Genomic DNA, 20,284 nt, shown 5'->3' with positions numbered 1-20,284 from the left:
AAACCTAAACCTTTTATTTTGGTTCAATGAACGAGTGTAGTTAGCAATATCTACTGATGGTGGTAGTGAGTTTGCTAAAAAACATACCAACTTAATAATTTGTTGCTTTTCTACACTTGCTTGCACTCATTTCCATAGGCCTGATCTTAAATCCTCAATAGTCTCCCCAACTTTTGGTTCTATTTTAAGTTTTCATAAGTTAGATGAAGATCTCTATTTGGAGTTGTCTATCTACGTGACCACCAGCGAGTAGGAGCCTTTGATTATTCTTTTTGGTGACAGCGTCTGTGTTGCTCAATATTAAGAACCTAAATTATGGTATTTGGATGGTTTTCTCGGTATATACTTTATAATATTTAGTTTTCCAATTATTGGACTTTTTTCGTATGGTCTTGGTTTTGAGTACTTTTAGCTAAGGCTTTCTTTTTTTTTTTTTAATTGTATTATATTAGTTCTTTTAGTTGTACTCTTCATTTTTTAAAATTTTTTAATTATTTTAATTATCGTTAACAAAAAAAAGAATTTTAATATAAATTATCAAGCTAATTATGTTTCATAGCAATGATAGTTTAAAAGAATTTGTAGATTGATAATTAACTCTTAATTTTAAACTATTACAAACTTTCATTTATTTTTTTTATTGTGCAACAAAGAATCGATTTCTGAAAATCTAAATCATCAAAATTTATTGAATAAAGAAAATTATAATAAAAACGATTACATTAATGAATAATCATAAATTAACTTTACCATAAAAGATATAAAAAAGGAAAGAGATTGGAGTGAGGAGTTAATAATCTGAAAATCTATTATAACAAATTAAAGTGAGCCTTTATGAAATAAAATTAAAATAAAAATGAATGAGTATAAAATTATATTGCTCTATTTTGAGGAAACAGATTGTGTAATGCTGATGATTTCCCCGGAATCGGTTATGATTTTGATTTTTGGGCCCGGAAACTTCCTGTCGTATGAGCTTAACTCAGGAGACTTTAAGTGGACTCTTTATTGTACTGGGTTTGGTTCGGTTCTTTGAGTTACAATATCAGTCCTTGCGGCGAATTTACTCGTCTTTTAAAAAAATGATAAAATCAACTAAAATGAGAGAGCATACATCTAGTCCACAAATACCCATGTATAAAAACATCATCTCACGTCAAAATTGAAATATTATCCACCGCGACTCCACACCCACCCGCCTTGCAACAATTAAACAGCCTTTTACCTCGCATTGATCTACCGACCAAAAGGTTATAGCACTAAATACTCTCAAATTCGAGTTACCATAGCTCAATCCCTAACTCAAAAAATAAAAATTCAAAAAAAAAAAAAATACAATTAGAAACAACAAATCGTATCAATGGTCCTGCTCTATCTCGTCATTTTTTATGTAAAATGTCACGGTTACAGTCGAAGAAAGGTACAAAATAAACCTTAACCAGCCAAAAGAAAATCGGTGGAACACCCCACCCCTGTTGCACATTGGGAAGCATGAACACGATCCTACCAAGGATCTATCTCTCTGATTTGCGCCTATTATCATCTCTTTCTCTATGACGACTGGAGGAAGAGTCCCTAGCATGGGCAGACCATTTGGCTCCTCTCTTATCTTGGTCTTCTCTAAGATAGGATTCTGATTCACGCCTCTTTACTATGTTTTCTTCCCTCTTATAATCATTGTCTCTTGACCTTGGCTCCAATCCATCACCATCATGCCTTCTCAATCTCCTTTCATCCTTCTTATATTCATCTTCTCTTTGATCATCTTCATGCCTTCTCAATCTCTTATCACTTCTATGATAATCATCCCAGGACTTCGGCTCAAATTCATCATCCCCACGCCTTCTCGATCCCTTTTCATCTCTCCCATCATATTCTCTTGATTTTGGCACAAACTCATCATCTTCATGTCTTCTCCATCTCTTCTCATCTCTTCTATGATAATCTTCTTTTAATTTCCGCTCCATTTCATTATCATCATGCCTTCTTGGCTTCTTCTCCTCCCTCTTGTCACTCTGATTGAGGAGGCTTCCTGAAGGTCTCTCATTGCCGGATATTTTCTGAGTCTTTTTTGGTCCATCAAACTTGTCATGTCCCCACCTTGTACTTTTATCCTCAGGACCCCATCCTGTGTTTGCAGCTCTCTGCATGAATAAAGAATGCAAGCATAATAAATTGGCGGTTCAACATTATAACATTAATTGAACAAAAGAAGTCTTTAGAACCTGAATCTTTGCAGCAAATTCAAAAATCCCTAACTTCCCTTCAAGTTCCATTACCCAAAAAGTATTCAACAATTTTTTTAACATGAAAATTTGTAAAAACCTTTAAGTGATGAGACATGAAAAATGAAGAATCGCGAAATGAAAGTAAGCAAATCTAAACCCAATAAAACAAGTCCTAAAGCAAATAAGAAAGGTAAACAAATAGAAAGTAATCATGTAAGAACGAAATTTTTTATCTCGATCATTATTCACCATTATCAATTACGACATAGTGAATGCCAAACATCAGAAACATGAAGTTCCAAACATAATAATAATATGCGGATCTAGACACAGCACAGCCAATTGGTCCTGGAACTGGCCCTGTCAAACCTTAAACGGAGCTGGTCAATGGTTCACAGGCTCAACCTAGACCAAGACCACCTGATGGGTTGCTCTAATCCTCTCCCACTTAACCAGATCGAATCAGAATCAGCTGTCCCAGTCCAGTTTGAACTGTTAATTTTAAAAGGAAAAAGTTTCAAAAAAAATTATATCAACTGTTTGGGTGCCTCAATCTGAATCAAATCAGAACCATAACCTTGGGGAACTGGCCCCGTCAATCAGGTTCAAGACTTCAAGTTCCCTTGTCATGAACCAGAAATGACATGGGTCCACCTCTATTCGAACCCCCAGAATCAATTAAAACACGGTAACACTGGTCATCAAATTGGAGATCTACTGCCCCTACACTACTGTGTATTATTAGCAAAGCATAGTAAAAAGGAACAGACCCATCAAAATAGCATCTAGTTAACATTTTTAATTATATCGTGCCAAATGATTTAATGGTCTTACTTGCTCGTCATGGGAAAATTTGCAGCTAGCTCCACGGGTGCATTCACCTCTTTGGAAAGCACGGCACACTCCTCGAGCTTCTCTCTTCTGCTGTTGTGTCTCTTCATCCTCCTCCTCTTTCTTCTTATATTTAGTAACATGATCAACCCTTATAATTCGACCAGCAACCTCTGCTCCATTGAGATTATCTGAAGAGAAGCCAAATAATGTGTTAGTACAAATAATCAATTTGGTAACTGTTATCACTAAAGACACATAGTAGAGAAGAGAACCAACCTACAGCAAGATTCGTACTTCTTTGATCCTCATACGCAACAAATGCAAAACCTTTTGATTTTCCAGTGCCCTTGTCTCTCACTAGATTAACATCAACAACCTCCCCGTATCTGAAAAGGGTTATTCACAGCAGATCCATTAGTGATAAAACAATTAGTGGAATGGAAGAGTATTAGACGAACATTCAATTCGAACAACAAATCCTAATTCAACTTGTTTACAAGTTGCTGGTGAGTAAGGAGCTGGGAAAACAATAGACCACATAATTTCCCCTCTTACTGAGCAATGGAAGAGTCCAAAAGCAAGGTTTCAAAATTATCAAACACAATATATGCTAAAAGCCTAAAATTTGAGAAGGGTTTGCTCTTATTCATTTGTTTTCCATTTTCGGATGCTCCAACTTAGGTTTGAGTGGGTGTTCCTTAAACACCAGCACTCAGTGAGATAATAAGACCTACAATTTGGAACCAAACAATAAAGAAAAATAAATGAATTGCTGACAGCAAAGAAGAAAAAAAAATTACTGAGCAAAAACGGCGAGGAGATCGCCTTCTGTGAGATCGAAAGGAATGCCGCCAACAAAAACATAAGCGGAATCTTTGTATTTGGCGTGCCAGGAAGCGTCCTCTGAAATCCCTAACTCAGCTTCTTTCGAGTTTATGCTCTGAATTCGTTTCACCAGCGTCAATGGATTCATTTTCTCCCTACTCCCTCACCGCCACTTGCCTTCCTATTATTAACTTTTCATCCTCCCCTCCCCCTGCTTCAAATTTATCCTTTTTATATTATAAGATGATAATAATTATATAATAAATATTAGAAATACTCAATATTATATATTTTGTAGCCAGCTTAACATTGCATTTACAATAAATTATATAATATTTATATTTAAAACAATGCAACAGCACATAAAAATATATGTTTTATTTAATTAATAATGAATGATATTATGAGATTCGAAAAAAAAAAATTTATAATAATAGGTAAAACTTTTTTTTTTTGAGGATCTCCTCTTTTATCATTTTTTTTTTTGCTTGCTAATGACGTCTAATGACTTTTCTGCTATAGTTACACTCATCCTTCTTGGATAGATTCGTACATATAGTGGTGTCACTTTGAACAAATTCGAACATATAGTGGTGTCAGTTTTCTTATCTGTATTAGGTGACCATTTAATTCTCTTCAGTGCGCGTACAAAAAGGGCGACAAAAGGATTGGGCCGGAGCTTTTCTCATCATCGGACTGACTTTCTTCTTTCCGAATTTGAGCTCGTATATAATTCGGCCTGCCATGTATTCCAGAGCCCGAGTTCGAATCCTTGAACAGGCTTGTCTGTACACGTTTCGAGCTCTGGGCCTGATACACTCTTGTGAGCCCTAACTTGGCTCAAGGAAGAGTTAGAGACCCAACAATTATCAATAAATAACTATATTTAATAAAATTAATGAATATAATATTAAACTCTTGAAAAAACTTTATATGACAATTAAAGCATGTATAATTCTTATTTTCCTAAAACAATAGATTCAAATTTCAACTCTTTTTAAAAATAAAAACAAATAATCAATTAATGGACTCCACACTTATTGATAAGATCATTGTCATTTTTATTATATAATTTTTAAATGAGGATATTTTTATATTGTTTAAATAATAAATTTAAATTCATTAATGTTGACATCATATAGGAATTCGTAGTAATTTATCCTTCAATTGCTTATTTTTTTTAATTATTGAATTATTATTATTATCGATTTTCAAACAAAAATATTTTTTAGTTTGTTTTTGAAGGATAATGTTTTACACATTCAGTTTTTCAAAATAGAGTTTCACATTTTTCACATTTGTTCGTCTTTGCAAGATTTCTCATCGTCCTTCTATTACTATCATTGGTTATATTTACAAAAATAAAACGTATTTTAAATATTTTTTAATTTTTTTATTACATTTTAGATATTTGTGACAAAATTGCTATATGTATTTTTTTTATTTTTTAAATTTTATCACGAATTTAATTTTAAATGAAAAATAAATATGCATTCACAAATTTAATTTGAAAATAAATACATAAAATTAAATATTAAAAATCTTAAATTTTATTTCTCTAATCTCAAACTCCATTTATAAAAGAAAAGAAAAGAAATGGAAGTTCCAAGTTTGGTATGCCCCATTCCATCTTCCAATTATTCCAATTATTTACCATATTATTTAGAAGAGAAAAAAAAAATTTTAGTAGGCCGGCCGCCGGGCCAAGCCGCTGTCTCAACTCTTATATCGTCTTTTCTTCAACGTGCGAACGACGTCGGAGGGTTGTCAGTTGAAATCAAAGGAGCGGGAGGAGACCCCGCCTTTTTATCTTTTTTTGTACTCAATGACAGAGCAAAAACTCAGTGGGTCCCATCTTAGCTGGCCGACAAAACAAAGTTAAGCCAATCCATGCTCCGTCTTTCTTCTAATTTCTTCCACTTTCGGTTACCACTTGCGTTTGCCAACAATCAAATCAAGTGTTAAGCCACATTGCTTCATCTTTCTACGGTCTAATTCCTCTTCTACACCTTTAATCATCTAATTTATCTTCAATTCTTTCTCAATCTCCCACCCAAAGCTACTGTTAACCTGAGTTTGCTTTCTTTAATTCTTCCACTCTTCAGCTCATCGTGAATCTAATACTTGCTTACCAATGACAGACAATGGCTCTTGTCTCTAAAGATATTGACTCTGCCTTCGACGGCGCAGGAGCAAAACCGTATCCTCTAGTTTTTTTTTTTATTATGGTGCAAAGCGTATTGAAGGTTTTTTGTTCAGGTTATATTGTGACTTATCTTTTGATGTTGCTTCTTCCTTATCCTGTTTGTGCTTAGCGGCTTGGAGATCTGGTGCGTAGAAAACCTCCGATTGGTTCCGCTTCCCACGTCTTTGCACGGCAGGTTTTATTCGGGAAGTGCATATATAGTTTTGAATGTAAGTTCCAATCCTGATATTTTACTTGCTTTTTAGTGTAGGTCGTTTATTATTATTACTATGATTATTATTATTATTATCTATTTTAAGTACGAGCTTGACTGTGGTACTTGTTAACAGACTGTTCTGCTAAAAAATGGCTCTCCTCTGCACGAGATACATTATTGGCTAGGAAAAGATGCTAATGAGGTTCTTATTGCTGTCTTCTCAACTTGTAGTGCTTGCAAATGCTTTTAGTATTAATGCATTTTAAATCATCAGCTTTTTAAGCGTTAATATTATGCACGGTTCCCTTTGGAATTGGAAGTGGATTCAGCTTTGGGATAATAATTCAAGGGGAAAGTACAAAAAATTGTACCATGTAGTTTCATTGGTTCTTCATTTGAGAGAGTGGCTCGTGATATTACGGAGCTAGCAAATAGTGGGAATTTATAAATACTATGCTAACATGAAACTCACATCACGATTTACTATTTTGACACACGATTGGACCATAAACTCTACTCTAAAATGAACTACAGACCTGAAGTGAAAAACCATCAAGTAACATGACTTTTTTGTATTTTTCCCATAATTTAATGATAATTTGAGAATTGGTTTTTCTAATGAGGGCAATGTTGCACTTCTGAAGCCTTATTTATACTTTATCTATTATTAATTTTGCGAAGGAGATTATCAATATTTTGTAGTGCAATATCTCATAGAAAAAAAATATAATCTCTTATATTATCAGTGCGATATTAATAATAAATTAATATTTAATGAGGCTTAACAAGTGTAACATTGCACTTATTAAAAAACTGTTTGAAAATCACTTAAATGAAGATGCTATTTTAGATTTCTGTTATTGATAAATAGAATATTGCAAAAATATGAATCCCTGTATACCAAACAAGCAAAAGAAACCCCAATACTGGCCATTTCCATTTCTAGAATAAACCAAATGTTTCTAGAGATTAATGGATATACATGGAAGAGAATGAATTGTGACTAGCCAACCAGTCACCCAGACCATGGGATTTTTAGTGAAGAAATCTATTTGATCTCCAGCTTTGCAAGTGAATAGGTTAATTGTCGATTTATAAGGAAGTTGGCCTCAATTTATTGTTGTTCTTTGTAAAATAAGCTTTTGAAAACAAAGAAGGTTGGTGAGTAGAAATTGTTAAGTACAAGTTTTTTTATATCTACACTAACTCACTGTATGTAGAACCTCAAATTTGATAGGTAGTTTGTGTTACTATAGGATGGTCTAAGGTTGCTTACTGAATGTTTGCAGGTGGAATCAGCTTTGGCATCAGATAAAGCACTTGAATTAGATGCAGCTCTAGGGTCCTGCACTGTTCAGTATAGGGAAGTTCAGGGCCAGGAAACAGAGAAGTTCTTGTCATACTTCAAGCCTTGTATTATACCTAGCGAAGGAGTATATTTGTCACAGCTGGGGCAGTTAGATAGCAACACATACAAAGTTAGCTTGTTAAAATGCAAGGGTGATCATGTTGTTTCGGTGAAAGAAGTAAGCTTTCTTTGAAGGTTCAATAATGCCAACTGTTGTGCTTCTGGAAATTTATTACTAGCTACCATTTGTCACTTATTGAGACAGACGCCTGCTTGCTGATGTGCAGTGTCAGCATATTTTGTATACAATCACGATATAACTAACTCCTCTGTCCTGTAACAGTCATATTATGCATGTTGACAATGCATGCCACTGAGTAAAATTACATGAGCCAAATTTGACGTGCACATCGATATCAAGTCCTTTGTTTCTGGTCTTGATGATGAGATTTTTTAATTTTCTTTATTAATTTGATATACATGTGCTCTTATTCTCTAAGTCTGAAAGGAATTTATTCTGATCAGGTTCCTTTTTCTCGGTCATCCTTGAACCATAATGATGTATTCATACTTGACACTGCATCAAAAATTTTCCTCTTTAGCGGGTGCAACTCTAGCATACAAGAAAGAGCTAAAGCTTTGGAGGTTGTTCAGTATGTCAAGGAGAACAAGCATGGGGGAAAATGTGAGGTGGCAACTATAGGTTGGAACCTCTCTCTCTCTCTCTCTCTCATGTGTGCCTATACACGGAGAAAAGAAGTTGCAATTGACTGCTTTTTCCTGCAGAGGATGGAAAATTTGTTGGTGATTCTGATGTTGGTGAATTTTGGAGTTTCTTTGGTGGCTATGCTCCAATTCCAAGGGACATAGCTTTTGATGTTCAGAAAGAATGTGATACTTCACCTGTACAACTATCGTGGTCAGTTTTTCCTTTCCTTTAGACAAACCTCTGCTATTTTGAACTTATGTTTACTTGCGGCATGGATACTGCCAAGTGTGTGTAATGTCACTTAAGAGTCCAACAAGCTCAGTTAGTATTCAGATAATTTAACAACAAAGTCGCCTTGATAAAATTGGAAATAGACAAGCCAAAAGAGACAGTTTACCTATTATGTACTAATATTTAGAATGAAAATTTTCTCTTTCCTTAATTTGCCCAAGTTTATTAATCATTCAATCTATTCTTAGAGTTTTTGGGGGGATGCCAAATTTTGGTACACAGTCACACATCTTTTTGTCTTGCTGGCACTCTGGCAGGTAACATATAAGATCTGCATACCTGAGTGTATTGTGTTTGTGTGCACCACCACTCAAACAAAAAAAACAGTTTTTCCTTAAATTATGGAGAATGGAATCCATTATTTATGAGTAAGGGAGTATATGCATCAGGTGCATTGAATAATTTTCCATATCTGTGTGTTCTTTCTGTTGCCTTATTATTCTTCTTGTTCCATTAAATATCACCATATGCTTTTTTTTCGTCAAGAAATACTAAAGGTTTTACTTATCAACATTCTACAGGATAACTACTCAGGGTAAACTATGTCCGAAAGCAAGTAATTCATTGAACAAAGAAATGCTCGATTCAAACAAGTGCTATATGCTGGATGGTGGTGCTGAGATTTTTGTATGGATGGGTAGAAATACATCTCTTACAGAAAGGAAGATGTCAATTTCAGTTATTGAAGTAAGAAAATTTTCATCACTATCTCCTTCTTGTATGCTCTGTTTCCTGACTGCTCTTCTTGCACACTTGCATAATAGTATAAGGATGTATGTTTGAGTTATTGGCAATTATTACTTTTGTGCTAGGATACTGGTTGGAAGGACTATTAATTATGTTGTATCATGATGTATCTACGTTTGTGGCTTTTGGCAAGGATGAATTTCCAGAATGACTATAAGCATGCGATAAATTCTTCATGACACCAAACAAAGAGGTGCTTTTCTAGTTTGGATTTATATAGCATCTGCTAATATTTAATGAGAAAAGTAATGGAGCATACTGGAGGCGGGAATGCGTCTTGTGTAAACAACATGGTAACAGAGTGCAGCATATATAACCTTTAGAGGGAAAGCATCAGTGGCGGAGTCAGGCCCTTCCCTTTGGTAGGCACCACTGACTTAGCGCGACATTAATAATTTACCAAAATTTTAGCAAAACATCCCTAAAATATGGACATTTTATATATTTTAATTTTTATTATATTTATTGAGTTTAAATTTTAAATTTATTAAAATTTTTATTTATTTATGAAAATTAAATTTAAAATTTTCTTTTTTTTTAATTTTAATGAAATTAAACCCAATGAATTAAAGTATTAGATTCAATAGAAACATGTTAATTATGTTAAAGAAAAAAATATTTTTTATTTTTATTATATTTATTGAGTTTAAATCTTAAGTTATTATATTTTTTATTTATTGGTGAAAATTAAATTTGAAAATTTTAATTTATTACTTTGATTTGTAAAATAAAATTTTGTTGATTAATTTTTTCGGAGAAAAATCTATAAATTTATTAAAATTAAAATTCAAGAATTAAAATATTGATTTTAAAAAGATAACTTAACCATTGTTTCTATAGCTAATGATATTTTTCATGAAGGCACTGTAATTTAGACAGAAATCAAACTATTCAAATGTTAAAACTTTAAAAATAACAAATCTGTCAAATATGCTACGCTTACCATCCATTCACCGGTGTTAACTTCAATCCGTGCTGAAGAATGAATAAAGAACTCTTCTTACTATCTATGCATGAAATTTCCAAAAATGCTTTTAGAGAAAACAAAGCCTGGAAAGCTGAATTGCCTCTCAAACACCATTGTCTTGCCTAATTTTCTAGTTCCATTCACACAATCCAAACCATCTTTCAATGCATTCCCTTCAACTTTAGCAGTTTCACCCTAACTTTCTCAACCATGTCTCCGAATTTTCTCTTTGGACTCCGTAGCCTATACAAAACTGATTCAATTTTCTGCAAAATCTGAGTCTTTGATCCAGGGCAAGCTAGCTCATGCCCGCATGATAAAAACTGCTTTCAAGCCTTGCCTCTTCTTGTTCAACAATATGCTTAACATGTATGGTAAATGTGGCGAGATGAGTACTGCTCAAAAGCTGTTTGATAGAATGCCTAAGAGTAGTGTGATTTCTTATAATATTTTGATTTCTGGGTATGCCGAGATGGGTTCTTATGCTGCGGCACCACCGGCTGCGCCGCTGCGGCACCTTCATCCCTTTCAAAGCATTTTCCGGTCGCCGGTACGGCACGTGCCTCCCTTGCCGTACCGTCCCTCCGCCCCTGGAAAGCATAACGTACCTATTTATAGTTTCATCATTAAGAAGATCATAGTCATCAATATAATCTCATTACTTCTATTGAAATGACTAGTGAGTTGAAATGATGTTTGTTCATACTTTTCCTTAACCGACTTGCTGCATGTATTATGCGCTTCAATTGGTTGGACCTCCCTACACCATGGGAATATTATAATTAAGTAACAACACTATGAAGTCTAAATTCATACTGAAAACTAAGAAATGCTTTAAATACAAGGATAAGATGTTACCGAAAGGGGGAAGAATGTATCTATTAATGAAACCTTGCTTGCTATGCAATTGTCAAGGACTTTGTCCACAATCTGAATATTAGCTGCTATTGTGCAGGATTTTTTGAGAAATCAGGGCAGGTCTACTGCAACACATTTAACCTTTCTAACTGAAGGACTCGAAACTTCCTTATTTAGGTCATTCTTTGAGAGTTGGCCGCAAGTGGAGCCCAATTTGTATGAAGAAGGTCGAGGAAAAGTAGCAGGTTTGTTACTTGCAGCAAAGTTAGAGAAGAGATGCAACAGACTAACATAGTTGTTGGAAGTGTTAGTATTTCATTTTTAGATCCTGTAATGCTACTGTTTTTTCATTCACCTTCTTTTCAAATTTTCAGCAATATTTAAGAAACAGGGTTATGAAGTGAAGGAGCTTCCTGATGCAGAAGACTGCCAGCCCTATATAAACTGCCAAGGAAAACTAAAAGTAGCTTCTTACTAAAATGTATCTATTTTTTGAGCTTTGGCTATAGACAAAATACCTAATATAATCCTAAAATTCCTGTTTGATGCATTCACAATAATTAAGGTTTGGCGGGTAGATGGTGATGAGTTGATCCTTGTTCCGGCTCAAGAGCAAATAAAGCTTTTCAGTGGAGATTGTTATGTTGTTCAATATACATATGCTGGGGATGGAAGGGATGAAAATCTATTTTATGCATGGCTTGGTCGCGCCAGTGCGTTGGTATGCATGGCAATGCAATAAAAGTTGAAATATTGGTTTTGTATATCCATTACGTATATAATGCATCAGTGTGCACATGCTACCAAAGATATGATTTTGCATGTCATTGCAAAATTTTATGTAATGAACATGGCTTGGTCCTATGAGTATATTGGTACGCGTGCAATGCAAAAAAAAATTTTGTAACATTGTTTTTGCATATCCATTATTTATGAAATGTGTTAGTGCATACATATTAAGATGATTTTGCATGAGATGGACATTAGTCACAGAAAAAAGTCATTTACTGAATTAATGTCTCAAGTCAACCGTAGGTGTAATCTTGTTGTGCATATGTTGCCAATGGTGATTTTGCATGCGATATTGATCTTGAGGGATGAGACAGGTAATAATTATTTTTCCATAAAAGGTTTACTGTCGTCCTACTGTTAGTTTCTACAAATATGATTTTAATACTTTCTTTAACTTTCTCCTTTGTCTCTTTCAAATTCCAATAGAAGTCCCAATATTAGAAAAGAGACCATATGTATGTATACATATTATATATAAGGGTGATTTTTACATAATGTTAAAGCGCCAAAATAATTGGGTCCTAAGCTCTTTTGTGGCTTCCTTTTTTCCCCTCAGATTTTATTTTGATTGATTGGATTCGGTAAATCAATTTAAAAATGTGTTCGGGCTCATTGTTAAATTTATTATTACATTCTTATCCTATTTGCTCATGATTTTTCCCTGCTTATAGGAAGATAGAGCTGATGCCATCACTCATATGACTGCTATAGCTGACTCAACCAAGGGGGATCCTGTTTTGGTTAGTTCTAGTTTGTGTTTTTTACATGCACAAACTTTGGAAACTCTTCTAAAATTATGATGTTATACTAAGTTATTTCTGCTGTTTCTACTGATTGTATGAAAAGTAATTATTGTTTTAAACACTCTCTTACTGTTTTCTTTTTTTCATCCGAGTTAGTTTTATCTGATTGGTGACAAATATTTCCACACCATATATTCCTGGACAATGAATTTGCATTTCTGCACCATTCAAGCTTATCATTTCCTTTGCTTTTTCTTATTTTGCCTATTTTTTATTCAGGCTCGAGTTATGCAAGACAAGGAGCCGCTTCAACTTTTATTGATTTTCCAGACAGTAATTATTTTGAAGGTCTTGACTGACAACTGGATGCACTTTTTTTTTCTTATGCCTTCTCTTTTTTTTTTGGGTATACCTGCACCCATACTATTTCTACATATTGTTGATGTGTGGGATATTTTTGTTTTGCTTTTTTCCTTTAGGGAGGGTTGAGCAAACGATACAGGACGTTCATAGCAGAAAATGGTATTTTGGATGAAACTTATGAAGAAGGAAAGCCTGCACTTTTTCGAGTTCAAGGGACAAGCCCAAGTAGCATGCAAGCCATCCAAGTTGATCAAGTAAGTTTGAGGCTGGAATCTAAATATTAAAAGAGGGTTTGCTTAGTGCATTGCATGAAGCTCCCAGCTTTGTCGGAACTGGATAAAGGTTTCCATAGTGATTCCTTAGTGCATTGCATGAGGGTCCCTGCTTTGTTACGGCTGGACAAGGGTCATTTATGAGTTTAATTTAAATAGTACTTCCACTCTAATCTCTCTCTCTTCTCAAGGATGTGTTAATATTTTGTAAGATATTCTTTGGATGGTAGCACTTTTTGATGATAGTAATATTATGAAGCCGCCATTAAATGTCCAACGTGAGCTTTTGACATTAGCACCAGCCCTAATGTCATTTTCCTAGTAAATAGTCACAATTTTACTTGCACTGATAAAATATACTCTATCTATTGATGTGGGAAGTATTTTGTGTTGTCTACAAAATACAGTCAAATGGTTTTGGCCTCATAATTTATTTATATGGGCTGCCTGTAGGATGGAATTTATAAACGGTATACTAGAGCAGATCTAATGTAATCGACTTCTTCCTTTTTATACTAAACTTTGATTGACATGGTGAAATCATAATCAACTTCTGATTTCTTTGTTTGAGGTATTCCTGCTAATAAGATGCTTACTTTTCCTTGATTCTGAGTGAAGAAATTGAGCGGTTTTATTTAAGTGAGGCTCTGCAGTTATGCTTTAAATTAATGGTTCCAATCCCATATTAGAAAACTTTAACTTGCATAAAGAAACTGAGCTTTCTATCTCTGCTGATTGAAAACGTTCTTCAGTTCAGCTGATTGGTAATCATGGAATTAAGATTCATTAGCTTAGCCAGTGTACTGTAGCTTTTACAGCAAAGGTGCATATTGTTCAATATGTATTCTATTTTGGAACTGTGTATGCCTTTGTATTTGAACACTGATAGTGGGCTGAAAGTACACTGGTGCAGGTTTCAAGCTCTCTGAATTCATCCTATTGTTACATCCTGCAAACTGGAAGGTCTACATTGACTTGGATGGGAAATTTGTCATCGACTATAGACCATGATCTTCTTGACAGAATGCTAGAGCTTATTAATGTATGCAATCTTATCCTCTGAACTTGGATGTAGATTTTCCTTCAAGATGGTATTGAGCCACTGTTAGGTCAAATAAAAAAGAAAGAAATGGGGAGATGGAATATGAGTGGATTTTATTTAATCTTTTTTTTTTTTCGTAGGAAAAGTTATGGATTTTACAGCAAAGATCTTGATATTTTACAATGCTATTTTTTGAATGTACAGTGAAACTTATCAAGTACTTCAGAGTAGAGAACTTGTATCTTATGATAAAAGTTTCAGTAATTTATGGCAAAAATTGACTGCTTACACTGCAAGGATTGCAAAAAAGTTTGGCATTTTTCCAGAGATTATGTCATAGGCTAATTGATTTCTTTTTTACCCCCTTTTGGTTAGATATTATACTCAATTATTTGCATTTAACTTATTTCTTTACTTAAATGCTCCAGACCCTCCATACCCACCCCCCCCCCCCCCCAAAAAAAAAAAAAAAAAAAGAAAAAATCAATTTTCTCTTGATGTTGTTTGCAGCCAACATGGCAACCTATATCAGTGCGAGAAGGGAGTGAACCTGATATTTTCTGGGAGGCACTTGGTGGAAAAACAGAGTACCCAAGGGAACAGGAGATAAAACAGCACATTGAAGATCCACATTTGTTTGCGTTTATGTTTGCTGATGGTAGGCAAAATATCCTGTCTTTTAAATTTTATGCTCTCAAAAGATGATGTGCTCTACCTTGGTTCTGAATTAACCCAGGTGTAAATTATTGTCAAATCACATGTAATGGGGGATAATGATTCTCTTGCTGCTTGGTTGAACTCCATTTCAGGTGATTTTAAGGTACGCTGAAGTATGCTTCCACAGGCAATAGTTGGTCTACCTGCATATGTATAATCTCTATACACGTTGGTTTTCAGTCCTTTGTCGGTGACAGCTGCTTTGTTAGTAGAATTCAATAAGTTTTTACATTCACTTAACGCTACAATTATTTGCAATTCACAAGTAATAGTTGTGTTATAAAATATATTTTGCTATTGTAATCAAAATGTCAACTATTATTGGCAATTACTCCAGTGTGGTGCACTTCGGAGATAATCCTTGTTTCTCAAGGGTTATTTATTTTTCTTATATTATTTATTTCCAGGTGAAAGAGATATACAACTTTACTCAGGATGATTTAACTACTGAAGATGTCTTACTACTCGATTGCCACGAAGAAATCTATGTCTGGATTGGATGTCATGCAAATGTTAAATCAAAGCAACAAGCCCTTATGTTTGGCCTGGTAAATTATTTGCTAAGTATCTCAAAGAATTCTTAAACATCTGTTTTGGAAATTGTTGGCCTCATGTCTGATAACATATATTAAGGATTGCATTTTCAAGCACTAGCATGTATAGTATGGAAAATGATTTACTTTTAGATATATATTATTTCATGAGATGCAAAACTTGACAATCTTGTTCAACTCCTCAACTTTGCAAGATAATTTTGATGGTCTTAATGTGTCAACTAGTGTCTGGTCTTCATGGTTTAGTTCTTTGTTCTCCGTGTATGCTTACACACTTTGTTTGGTCAGCCCATCCATTTAGAAAACATACTTGTCCAGTGAATAAAAGGAAAAATTAAACACATTGATTAATCAGCTTCTTGCTGATTTGATGCTCTTCAGTTTTCATTCTTATATGCTTTTCTATTGTTCTGATGGTTTTACTTGGAACTGCAGAATTTCCTCGAGAATGCCCAACTGGTTGGAGGACTTTCTATCGAGACTCCTATCTATGTTGTCACCGAAGGGAAGGAACCTCTATTTTTCACTCGTTTCTTTGAATGGGATTCTTCTAAGGCAAATGTATGTTGGCAACCAATGAAATCCTTTGTTTTGCAATTCAAGACATCATTGACAAATTATAGATTTTAACTCCGTTGTGGGTCCTTGTAGATGCTTGGCAACTCATTTGAACGAAAGCTTGCCATTTTGAAAGGGAAGAAGCCAATCCTAGACGTAAGCGATTCAAGTGACAGTGTCCATTTTTACAATGTTATCTTCTGCTTTATTTTGTTGCTTCTCTCTTTTGCTAATTAAGAGTTATCCTCTTCTCTTTTTGTGGTTGTGGGCCTAATAATTGCAATCTAGCACCGAAGCCCCTCGTACAAACGTAAAATTTTTGCCGAAGGAAGAGTTTGGTCCACCATAGCGAATGAGCACTGCTATAGATTTTCAGTACAGGAACATATATTCCACGTTTCTCATTTTTTATTGGCAATTTGGCTTGCCACGCGTTTGGTGATTATCAGGCATACTTTTAGGGCCTTCAGTAATTCCATTCATATCTTATGGCATGCATCAATAACTTTTTGGTTCTGGGTTATTCTTTATTGTTTTGAATGCCAAAATGTTTCTCCAGGTTTGTGCTTAAATCACTTATTGATACTGAAAAGTCATGGTTTTAATGATTGCATTGCCACTTTCTGGGCCAGAAATAAAAATGCACAAACTGGTTGATTTTATTAACTAGAGCTGATAAGACCAGGTTATAAGGCTTGCTCATTCGGAACAAGATAAATATTATGGAAATAAATTTTTTTAGCGTCTCTTTTTGTTGTTAATGTTACACATAAATATCAGATTTGTTTTGTGACATTAAGTTAATAATCTGATGCATTCATGCTTCACTTGACATGTGCAGATTCCTATAATAAGCTCAAGGAAAGCATCCTGTAGGGAGACTACTCCAGATAATTCTAGAAGCAATTCTGTCAGTTCAAATGGGAGGGGAAGTAGTTTATCCAATACATCCAGTGTTTCAGGCTCAAAGTCCAAGTCTGCAAACAACCACCTTTTTTCAGGCCCAACCCCAATTGCGAGGATGCTTTTTCCAGGATCTCCCGATGGTAGTGCTGGTAATGAACCTTTAATTTGTTAAATAATTCAAAATCAACAAAATTTTGTCACTAGTTTATATCAGCATGTTACAGTCATAACCTATGGTAGGATCCTGGAAATAAATTATAAATTTGAAAAAGAATAAGGTAGATAAATATTGGAGGGACCATATTAGCCATTAAGGACAGGCTGCTCTGATGCTTATTTAACTTAGATGGATCAAACCACCAACTGGAAAACCCTTCTTATGCCTGATAATCTGAAAAGAGCATTTTGTGGACTTTAGTGTGGCTTTCCCAATTGCACCGTCTGTTTGAAGATTCCCGAGTTTAAGATGGACAGTTGAAAAATAAGGTCACTTGGATTCTCGATTTCTTCTCTGAATGCAGTGCAAATGAATTAATTTGATGCAACTGTTCTGCAATTATGTTATTATGCAAATGAATCATTGGTTATTGCAGGTTCTCCACAAGCAGAGGCAAAGTCTCCTCCGGATGCAAATTTAATGCAGGTCGATAGTAGTATCACTACTGCAAACACTTTAACGTATCCATACTCGCGATTGATCGTGGGTTCAAGTGATCCTGCCACAGACATAGATGTAACAAGAAGAGAGGTAGCCCCTTTACATTTTTCCAAAGAAACATTCGGCATTTAATTTTTCAGCAAACCTTCCAATGAAAAACCTGTGCTGTTATAATATTATTTTGCCATCCATTAAGATATGTGATAAGATTGAGGGATTATACTGTAAAATAGGCTAGGAATTTGCCGAATTAATAAGGTCAGAATCATGCAGTAGTCTTGGAGAGTAAACGTAGATATTGATTTTATTTTATAGATTTTTATTGGCTTGATAGAACAATGAAGTTTCCATTTTTCCAAATTCCCAAGTCTTTTCTTATTTTCTCTCTTTTCATTTTCTTCACCATCTATATTAATATAAGCTGGATTGATCAACTAATAAGAATAATGATTACTTTTAGGCATACTTGAGTGATGAAGAATTTCTAGAGAAGTTCGGAATGATGCGGAAGGCCTTCTACCAGTTTGCGAAATGGCGACAGAACAAGCTCAAGCTGTCTCTGCAGCTTTTTTAAGAAACACTAGCATCAATTCAAATGACCGATGATAAGTTGAAGTTCTTCGCGTCCTCAGACAGTAGTAGTGCATTTCACAGGCCCAAAAACGATTTGGTCAATATCTCACGTTGTCCGCAGAACGTCGGCATCCGCTAAGCAATTATGGATTAGGTTGAGCTTGAAGCAACAACAGGCGGCTAAATTGTAGGAATTGATGTTTCTTTTTGGATAGCCAAACTTACTATTTTGTTTAATTATGTACTTTCACATGTAAAGTCCTCACTGGAAACTTTCTCGAAGATAAGATGATAATCCCATGCCACCACTCGTTTTTGGTTGACGAGTCTTCCTAAGAAAATTTCGTCGATATTAAATGGTTGGTGTAATACAGATCCGCCAGGAAAATTAATTATATAGGTTCAGATCCTTTCTTTAAGAGCTTAGTAAAGCTGAATGCAGACGCTGACTATTATCTCCTTTAGTAATTTGAATAACAATTCTCTCCAGTCAGATGTTTGCCTTCTTTTAGGGCTACTGTTAGGGATTCAAATGGGTAGGGTATTCATAAAATTAAGAGTATTCAAATTTGAACTCGATTATATATAAAATTTTCGAACCCGTCTCAAATCCGTTTAGTATTTTAATTTTACTACTCGTACCCGTTCCAAATCCGTTTAATAATACCCGTACAATATCCAAACCCGACTGAACTCCATTTTTTTAAATTCAATTTAATGAAAAAAAATCTAAAATCCAAATATCAACTTCAATTATCTATTAACGTATTGGAGAAATGCTCAACAGAAACATTGGAGAACAATAATCAAATAGCAAATAATTAAATTTTTTAACAGTATCCAAATAATCAAATTAATGGTTCATAAATTGTAAAATTCTTTAATAGCAACTAAAAATAAATTCTTTAACAACATGCACATAAAAGATCTTGATTATTAAAAAATTTGATTGCAAACCTGAAGAGAGTTCCAGTCAAACGCCAATTGTGGAGAGGCAAGGGTTGTCTCCGGCAGTCGTCAGTGAAGTGGGGGAGAGAAGCATCAATCGGAAAGAGTAGATGTCCCTGACTGAGGAGAGAGAAGGAGATGTCGCCGATACCGACCGGGAGAGGGAAGAGTTGTCTCCGACTGAGAAGTGGGAGATGTGGCCACTGGAGAGAGAGAATGAGATATCGGGAGAGAAGATTTATCGTCGACTGGGGAGAGGGAGAGAGAGAAGGAGATATCGGGAGAGAAAAGATTTATCGTCGACTGGGGAGAGGGAGAGAGAGAAGGAGATATTGGGAGAGAGAAGATTTATCGTCGACTGGGGAGAGAAAGGAGACATTGCCTGTGTCGACTGGTTGTCGGCACTCGTCAGTGAAGTGAAGTGGGGGAGAGAGGCGTTGACTGGGAAGTGGGACTGTGGAAAATGTTACTGACTGGAGAGAGAAGGAGACATCGATGACTGGAGAGAAAGAAGATTTATCGTCGCTAGGGAGAGAAAGGAGACGTCGCCGGTGCCGACTGGCCTGCGCCGGCAGTCGTCAGTGAAGTAGAAGGGAAGCAGGGAGAGAGGCGCTGACAAGAGAGGGAAGTAAAAATGAAAAAAAGGAATTAAGGATTAGGGTTATGGTTAGTTTTGTTATATACTAATCGGGTTCGGGTAACGGGTATTCGATCATTTAATTTCGAACCCTACCCGAATCAAAGACGGGTAAAATTTTTCAAACCCAAATCCGTCCTAATAGGGTTTGGGCGGATCGGATATCCATGAAAATCCGCCCGCCAGACATCCCTAACTACTTTGTTTTCATTTCTACTTTTACTTTAATAGCTCACTAATTAAAATTTTTTTTCCCCTCAATTTTTCCAATGGGCGCATGAGTTTTCAATAACTGATTAGAGTTTTATCTTT

General features: G+C 35.0%; 2 protein-coding genes across 6 annotated transcripts; one reads left to right on the top strand and one right to left on the bottom strand.

Moving 5' to 3' along the window:
• Positions 1-1,352: 1,352 nt before the first annotated feature.
• Positions 1,353-4,103, bottom strand: LOC110604702 (zinc finger CCCH domain-containing protein 25). Its single transcript, XM_021742979.2, has 4 exons — positions 3,863-4,103; positions 3,339-3,448; positions 3,063-3,250; positions 1,353-2,144 (listed from the first exon to the last, which is right to left on the bottom strand). The coding sequence occupies exons 1-4, from the start codon at positions 4,033-4,035 to the stop codon at positions 1,515-1,517; spliced, it is 1,101 nt and encodes a 366-aa protein (XP_021598671.1). The 5' UTR covers positions 4,036-4,103; the 3' UTR covers positions 1,353-1,514.
• A 1,677-nt stretch (positions 4,104-5,780) lies between these two features.
• On the top strand, positions 5,781-18,710 carry LOC110608991 (villin-1). 5 transcript variants are annotated; one of them, XM_043954137.1, is made up of 23 exons: positions 5,784-6,087; positions 6,203-6,302; positions 6,423-6,491; positions 7,579-7,815; positions 8,163-8,340; positions 8,424-8,556; positions 9,159-9,324; positions 11,307-11,454; positions 11,584-11,672; positions 11,775-11,930; positions 12,673-12,741; positions 13,024-13,092; positions 13,224-13,361; positions 14,293-14,421; positions 14,932-15,079; positions 15,231-15,241; positions 15,546-15,686; positions 16,128-16,253; positions 16,344-16,406; positions 16,539-16,688; positions 17,092-17,305; positions 17,750-17,904; positions 18,275-18,710. In XM_043954137.1, exons 1-23 carry the CDS (start codon positions 6,032-6,034, stop codon positions 18,386-18,388), a joined length of 2,859 nt encoding a protein of 952 aa, XP_043810072.1. In that variant the 5' UTR covers positions 5,784-6,031; the 3' UTR covers positions 18,389-18,710. The 5 variants fall into 5 exon arrangements, with proteins under 5 accessions (XP_043810076.1, XP_043810072.1, XP_043810073.1 ...); XM_043954138.1 differs by lacking the exon at positions 6,423-6,491; XM_043954140.1 differs by lacking the exon at positions 16,539-16,688.
• Positions 18,711-20,284: the final 1,574 nt, after the last annotated feature.

This window comes from Manihot esculenta, chromosome 2 (assembly GCF_001659605.2).
Source record: "Manihot esculenta cultivar AM560-2 chromosome 2, M.esculenta_v8, whole genome shotgun sequence".
Taxonomy (NCBI): Eukaryota; Viridiplantae; Streptophyta; class Magnoliopsida; order Malpighiales; family Euphorbiaceae; genus Manihot; species Manihot esculenta.
The sequence above is the reverse complement of the archived record's forward strand: the minus strand, read 5'-3'. Positions and strand labels throughout refer to the sequence as shown.